At 46.2% G+C, this 8,238-nt stretch overlaps 1 protein-coding gene across 1 annotated transcript; it reads left to right on the top strand.

The window, feature by feature from the left end:
* Positions 1-3,143: 3,143 nt before the first annotated feature.
* Positions 3,144-8,238, top strand: LOC134536945 (uncharacterized). The gene is made up of 2 exons (XM_063377055.1): positions 3,144-3,724; positions 6,728-8,238. Exons 1-2 carry the CDS (start codon positions 3,701-3,703, stop codon positions 7,031-7,033), a joined length of 330 nt encoding a protein of 109 aa, XP_063233125.1. The 5' UTR covers positions 3,144-3,700; the 3' UTR covers positions 7,034-8,238.

Here is an 8,238-nt window from a genome sequence, read left to right as displayed (position 1 = left end):
TTTAATGTAAAACATGATTTTGCAATTTAACTTACATTTTATATATTACTGTATCAATTGCGTCTAAATTTTACACGAACTTCGTAAAGATATTTTCATATTTTTATTACATCTAGGTCTACGATTTCATCTAATACAAATGATCTAACCTAAAACTAGCACATTATGTGGTTAAAAAAAAATTGTTTTGTAAAATTAAAATTTTACCAAATAACAAATTAAAAATATCTTTCAATTTTTATTTTGAAAAATTAATAAATAACACACCAATTTAGATACCCGAATGTATTTGCTAAAGCTTCTCATTTCACTCGTTTGTAAACCTGAGTTTCTGTGCACCTTAAAAATTGCACATAATATAACGAAAGTTTAAGAAATTAATTTTTTTCTAAATAATTTTTGTTTTAAAAAAACTTAACTCGATATGAGCCCAAAACTAACGGGAAAAAAAAGACCTCTGCCTTGTAATTGTGTTTCGAACGAACTTCAATAAAGTTAAACGTTGTTTAACTTCTCGAGGTTAATGAAATGCGAGAAATGTGTGGTGAGGTAAAAAAAAAGAAAGGCTTAACCGTTGTTCAAAAAGAAGAGGTAACTTTGAACAGGGACCTAGGTGCGTCTCAAGCCTGAGTCGTGCAGGGAGAAGGTCGCATGCATAGTATGTGCTTTGTGCAGAAGTTGAAGCCACGGCTGACTATCCCAGAGCGCAGTGCTCTGAACTGGCGCGCAGTCTTCTCATCGTCACAGGACAACTGTGAAATTTGAGCGGTGACCCTTAACATTATATTGCGGAGAATTGAAGATGAAGGTGTAATGCAAGACTCTTAAGTGCTTTCAAGAATCTGTCCCGGTTGTTTCACGCCTAAAAATTACCCTGAAAACATGCGTTTTAGCCATTTTATCTCTTCCAAAAATATTCGATCCGAAATCAAAAGTACTTTTCGGCACTCAGCGAACTTTTAAGTGCTTTTTCGTAAGCAGACCCCCACTCGGATATCTTGAGCAGTTTTCAAATCGCGTTGTTTTTCCTGAAGCTCTGCGCACCGTGTGTGTGTTCCCGGGTAGGGACCAAGACAGGCAGAAAGGGAGGAGAACCAAACCCACGAACTGGGCTCTGGGTCAGTGCGCGTCACGCACCGTGTGTGTTGCGCCCCATCAGCATCGCAGACTGGCCCCATGCGGTCGACCGGGAGCGTGCGACAACGACACAAGGAACTATCACGTGCCCGTTAGTTCGCTATGCGGGGATGGATATCGATCACGATTGCTAACCCCGTCACTCTTGTTGTCCGAATCACCGGGAACGCAGGCCGGGCACGAAGAGTGCGGATTCAAGATTAAATCCGGCTCACTGTCCGGCAGAAGAGTGATTTCTGCTTTTCAACTGAAGGTCTGAGGGGGGGGGGGGGGAGTGGGAATCCCCCACGTGTAACGGGAGGCCGAGGTCCCTGCCCCGGAATTTTTTTTTTTATCTATCATTAAATTGTTAGTTTCTTTTTTTTAGTTTTCTTTAAACTATTTTCACAATAAATCACAAAATAATTGCTAACATTCTCTATTTACCCTAAAATATTGTAAATTGGATATCATTGACACACAACTAAAGAGTATGCCTATATTTATAATTGACTGAGTGTTCTGCCTGATCGTTTTATCATGTACGTTTGTAAATTATTGATAATTTTAATTCAGAATGGGGTGGCTAGGAGCTAGGTTGAACAATTCTGGGGTGACAGGGCAAGGGGTGACAGTTGCCAGTGGCAACTGTCACCCCTTGCCCTTCTAGGGGGTGGCAGTAAGAAGTAAAGAAGCTGTCGCTTGACGCCTGGCTCTGATGTGATTAGTGGGGGGAGGTCACCCTTTTATCTCAGTTAGTTGGCTGACTGATGCATGTAAGTGTCGTGACGTCTGTATTCAGAGGCTTGTAAGTGTTGCGCAAAAGTGGCCTAATTAAACAAGTTTGTTTGAGTGTAGTGTAAAGCTCCAAGGCCGCACGCGACAGTAAATCTGCATTTAAGGTTGGATTGATTTTTCTTCTTCCTAACCTAACTTGCACTTAGTGTAAATGGGAGGGTCTAGGTACGGAAGGCTCTATGCGCGTCTCAGGCCGAAGCATATACTACGTTCCAATCACGCAGGGTTTTAGCCATGCAGTAGAGGTAGCATTAATCGTGTACTAGAAGGGAATCGGCCAGCCATGGTAGCGATTGGCACCATAGACTAAAGCTAGATAAGTTGGTTGGCTGGTTGCTACATTGGAACACCACTTTCGTTGGTACACACACAACAGGGAATGGTACATATACAAGGACGGTAGGATGGGGTGGGGGGTAGGTATAAACACACTTGGTATTTACACATCTAAGATCTAGAGCCAAGATATACGGTACGCATAGGGTACTCGACCTTAAGTGGGATCTACCAGTGCGTGATTGTAACCTTCCCTGAGTTCATAGATACTAACGCTTTGTGCGTCTCTTTGGTGCCTAGGGAGTTCATTGTGGTGACGGCAGAGGCCAAGATGGTGGACGTGTCAGTTCACCTGGTTCCTTGTGGTCTCGCCCAGGGCTCTTGGGCCGTCGCACTTGCCCAAGGCCAGCAAGCTAGGCTTCAGTCCCTGGGCTGACCCTTGCACGGCCACAGTCTTTCTCGCGGGTCGCTTGAAGCACGCAGTTAGGAACTGCCGTGAGACGGAATGCTGATGACGCAGTTGAAGTCACTTTTCAACCTCGCCATCGCCATATTGTGTCGCCCAAAGCATCGCGGAAATGGTGCCTGGTAACGTCTGTTGATGGTTAGTTGAGTATGAATCAGTTATCCCCGTCGTTCAAAACAGTTACTTTCGTAAAAAAAATTGGTTGTCTGTAAAGTCGGTTTACGGACGATAGTTTAACGTGACAACGTCATAACAAAACATTGATGAGATGATTGCATACTTTTATGAATAAAATTGAATCATTTTTATTGAAATTTCACTGATTTGTATGGATACAAAGAATGAGTGAAATGAAATCTACAATTTAATTGATAAATTTACTTTTATTTGCACTCATTAATTCAAATATGTTTATTACTTTAACGAAGAGATTATTTTAACTATAACTTTTGTACATGTTTGCTATTTAACTTCTTCCAATCTGTGTTATTCTGTTAAGGATAGGACGATGATAGGAAAGGTAGGAAACGAATGGGAGTGTTTCAAGTTTAATGTGCCTCGATAAAGTCAAATCGATGGTTGTTCCAATCGAGTGGAAGAGAGACAGATGCGGCGCAAGCGTACAATGTGCGTAACGGGACAATGAGTCATCCTTTTTCGTGCGTGCAGCCGGCGTTCATAGATTTATTGGACGTTGTCACGACAAAAAAAAAGAATTATTGTAACACTGTTAAAATGACATTTAAAAATTCGTCCGTTGCACGGATCATTTAGAACGTGATCGGTTAAAGTGTTAGTGAAGTTCTCTAGGCTCGGGTGTTGAGTCGCGGGACATCAAGCAGAGCCGAGAGGGCTCGAGGCTTGTACACCCGCCGGACAGCGGCTATAGGAGCGTTGTTTTGGGGCCGCAGCACGCTCCGAGCTACGTCACGCTCGCCGCGCTATAAGAGCGCGCCGCGGTCTGGCCGCGGGCTCGACTCCGCACCGCCGCGCCGGCAGACAGTAGCAGACAGCCAGCAGACAGCCAGCAGACAGCCAGCAGACATGAGGCTGCAGCTAGCCACCGTGGTGAGTGAGTGGTCTTCGACCGCAGCAGTGGCGTAGCCAGGATTTGCGTATGGGGGGTGTTAAGAAGCATGCGCCTCCCCCCCCCCGTACTAAAGCGGGGGGTTGGGGGGTGGTCCTCCCCCGGGAAAATTTGGATTTTAAGGTGTAAAATAGTGCTATTTTAGCAGTTTTCGGTACATAAATTTAAATATTGTAATGGTAAAATTTTTATTAATTTTAATATGAAATTTGTTTGAGTGATGAATAGGAAATTAATTAAAGATTTGGTGATAAGGGGGGGGAGGGGGGGGTTAACACCTAACCCCCCCCCCTGGCTACGCCCCTGGACCGCAGCGCGGCTCCAGAAGGGGGGCGGTGGTGTGCGATAGCCCCTCCCGAGACCAATTTCATCGATTAGTGTGTATATTTATGTTTACTTAAATATTTAATTTCATACGTTAAACCTTTATCTCATCAAAAGTTCCATGGAGCTACTAAGGTTCTGTATTTGAAACCTGTAAATTTTTAAATAATATTCCAAGGCCAATATCTTGACCACATTCAATTTTTTTTTGCAACCACGACCTTTCCTTGTGCGATAGCCCCTCCCGAAAAGTCATCCTGAAGCCGCCATTGCTCGCATCTTGCGTGGGTCGTGTTCATCCTGGTTTGAAAATTGTTCATGTTGTACAATCAATCCTCTGGTTGCAACATTTCATGGTATTTTATTCGAAGATATAAATTACTATATTGTATTTATACAAAACGGTTGCTCTATCATTCTTAGTACGGTCTTCCAATGTTAACCTTTCTCTCCTGCATATCTACGATCCTCGCTCCAGTGGATATTGAGACGCTACTAATGCGCAATATAACTTCATTGTGTTGTTTGAAAATAGTTCATAATTCACAAAAAATGTTCTAACTGTTTAATAATAAAATATGAAGGTAAACAATTAGGCAAATATATGGGCCCCCGAAATTATTGTCCAAGCTAGCCCGAAAGCACATGATTGCAACTGCACCTCAATAATAAAAAGATTTGCCAAAATTGTTAGTAATCAACTGTTGAGACGTCTATGAACAATTGCGGATGACTGAACCCTGCAACTCCTGCTATAATGTTTCTGCAGTAGAGTGGCTGCAGTAGTGTGTCTGCAGTAGTGTGGCTGCAGTAGTGTCTGTAGTAGTGTGTCTGCAATAGTCTGTATGCAGTAGTGTGTCTGCAGTAGTGTGTCTGCAGTAGTGTGTCTGCAGTAATGTGTCTGGAGTAGTGTGTCTGCAGTAGTGTGTCTGGAGTAGTGTGTCAGCAGTAAAGTGGCTGCAGTAGTGTGTCTGGAGTAGTGTATCTGCAGTAGTGTGACTGCAGTAGTGTATCTGCAGTAGTGTGTCTGCAGTAGTGTGTCTGCAGTAATGTGTCTGCAGTAGTGTGTCTGCAGTAATGTGTCTGCAGTAGTGTGTCTGCAGTAGTGTGTCTGGAGTAGTGTGTCAGCAGTAAAGTGGCTGCAGTAGTGTGTCTGGAGTAGTGTATCTGCAGTAGTGTGACTGCAGTAGTGTATCTGCAGTAGTGTGTCTGCAGTAGTGTGTCTGCAGTAATGTGTCTGGAGTAGTGTGTCTGCAGTAGTGTGTCTGGAGTAGTGTGTCTGCAGTAGTGTGTCTGCAGTAGTGTGACTGCAGTAGTGTATCTGCAGTAGTGTGTCTGGAGTAGTGTGTCAGCAGTAAAGTGGCTGCACTAGTGTGTCTGCAGTAGTGTGTCTGCAGTAGTGTGTCTGCAGTAGTGTGTCTGCAGTAGTGTGTCTGCAGTAGTGTGTCTGCAGTAGTATGTCTGCAGTAGTGTGTCTGGATTAGTGTGTCTGCAGTAGTGTGTTTGGAGTAGTGTGTCAGCAGTAAAGTGGTTGCACTAGTGTGTCTGCCGTAGTGTGTCTGCAGTAGTGTGACTGCAGTAGTGTATCTGCAGTAGTGTATCTGCAGTAGTGTGTCTGGAGTAGTGTGTCTGCAGTAAAGTGGCTACGGTAGTGTGTCTGCAGTAGTGTGTCTGCAGTAATGTGTCTGCAGTAATGTGTCTGCAGTAGTGTGTCTACACTAAAGTGGCTGCAGTGGTGTGTCTGCAGTAGTATGTCTGCACTAGTGTGTCTGCAGTATAATGTGAATGCAGTACCGTGTTTCGAGTAGCATGGCCATAGTTGCGTAGCTGCAGTAACAGGGGTGGGACTATAGTAGATGGGCTGCAGTAGTCTGTAGTAGCATAGCTACAGCTGTGTGGCTGCAGTAGTGGTAATTATGTAACAGAAATGCGGTAGCAGAGCTCAAGGACACATTAAATTCTTCGTTTTTTTTCCAACGAAGGAAACTAAAAAGAAGTTCAATCTAGACAACTCTTTAATATTATTTTTTTTAGGGAAATGAATATATTTTAAAAAAGGGCTTTAATATTCTCGTCACCTGGAAACATCTGTAAGCCTAACATACAACTATAGGATAATGTTGATCACCAATTGACAAAACTACCGCTATGGAGCCCTGTGTTACCCATCGCATGGATAACAAGCTGACCACACTTCCCCTGGAGTCATATGTGGTGTTACTGCAGCCGCATCCATGACGTGGATAACCAGCTGACAACAATTCCTCCATGGAGCAATGCATAGTGTTACTACAACTACATCCATCACATGGATGATCAAATACCAACACTTTCTCCAGAGAACCCTGTGTGGTGTTACTGCAGCCGCAGCTGCAGACGGTTTCAAAATTGTATATTGGTTAAACGTAGAAACTTAACTTATAGAGTAGTCTATTTGCCATCAATTTGGGGTCAAACATTAGACCTGCCACTAGAGCAGACTATAATTTGTTATTTTTTTTTAACTTCAACTGTACATTTGGTTCCTAACTACATGACTATCAAGTGTCAGTGATGTAGATAGGTATGGCGACAAGGCGATTGTTCGTAGGTTTCGTGAGATACAACCAGAAGGATACACCGCAGACTTGCAAGCAGTGTGGTGTGTGTGATGATCGCAGGTGTGCACGACAGCGCTCCTGGCGGCCGTGCGAGCGGCAGTGTGCTTGCCGCGAGAGTACGAGTGCTCCCTCGACAGCCGGTCCATGTGGCGCGGCTACGAGGGCAACCAGCTGGACGCCGACGACTTCCAGGCCTTCATGGAGCTGGTGTCCGGGGGCCGCAAGCCCGCCCGCTCCGTGGACCCGGAGCCCCCCAGCTGCAGCCGCGAGCAGCCGGCGCCCGCCAGTCCGGAGCCGGAGAGCTGCGCGCGGCCCCGCCCTCCGGTGGCCAGGGGCAGGGTCCGCGACAAGGGGCGGGGCGTCTAGGTCACAGCCTGCTCCCGGGGTGGGGCTAGTTCCTCTCCTACAGCAGTGGGCGGGGCGTCTAGGTCACAGCCTGCCGTAGGGGTGGAGCTAGTTCCTCTCCTACAGCAGTGGGCGGGGCGTCTAGGTCACAGCCTGCCGTATGGGTGGAGCTAGTCCCTCTCCTACAGCAGTGGGTGGGGCATCTAGGTCACAGCCTGCCGTAGGGGTGGAGCTAGTTCCTCTCCTACAGCAGTGGGTGGGGCGTCTAGGTCACAGTCTGCCATAGGGGTGGAGCTAGTTCCTCTCCTACATCAGTGGGCGGGGCGTCTAGGTCACAGTCTGCCGTAGGGGTGGAGCTAGTTCCTCTCCTACAGCAGTGGGTGGGGCGTCTAGGTCACAGTCTGCCGTAGGGGTGGAGGTAGTTCCTCTCCTACATCAGTGGGCGGGGCGTCTAGGTCACAGCCTGCCGTAGGGGTGGAGCTAGTTCCTCTCCTACATCAGTGGGCGGGGCGTCCAAGTACAGCCTGCTTCAGGAGCGGGGCTAGTTTCTCTCCTACAGCAGTGGATGGGACCTCCAATTTACAGCCTGCTATAGGGGTGGAGCTATTTCCACTCCTAGAGCAATGGGTGAGGCGTCAAAGTTACAGACTTTCGTAGGGTGGAAAAAGTTCCTCTCCTACTGCATGTAGTGGTGTATATAGTTTCCAGCCAGGCTCAGAAGCGGGGTTAGTTTCTCATCTACAGCAATGGGTGGGGCATTTAGGGTACAAGCCTCCCTTATGGCGAAGCTAGTTTCTATTCTACATCAATGGGTGGGGCTTCTAAGGCCTAGCCTGCCTGCGGAACTAGTTCTTTCCCTACATCAAGAGGCGGAGCATCTAGGGCCCTGACTGACGTAGGGGCTGAGTTAGTTCCTTTTCTACAGCAATGGGCGGAATGTCTATATTACTGTTTGCCTCAGGGGTGAGGCTAGTACCTTTCCTACAGCAATGGGTGGGGTTTAGGGCCCAGCCTACCTTAGGGGCGAGGTCAGTTCTTCTACAGCAGAGCTGAGGTCTGTAGGTTCCTACTTGATGCAGGGAATAGTTTGTGTGATCTAAATTAAGGATAGTAAACACACTCTTACATTATGCTCTACAGCAGGAGTGGAGGCAGTTCTCGCGGGTTTTGAGAATGGGTGAAAGTAATTCAATACATATATATATGACATATTCTAAATACTGTTT

This window comes from Bacillus rossius, chromosome 11, assembly GCF_032445375.1.
Source record: "Bacillus rossius redtenbacheri isolate Brsri chromosome 11, Brsri_v3, whole genome shotgun sequence".
In the NCBI taxonomy this organism is placed as follows: Eukaryota; Metazoa; Arthropoda; class Insecta; order Phasmatodea; family Bacillidae; genus Bacillus; species Bacillus rossius.
Note: the sequence above shows the minus strand (reverse complement) of the source record. Positions and strands in the feature narration are given on the sequence as shown.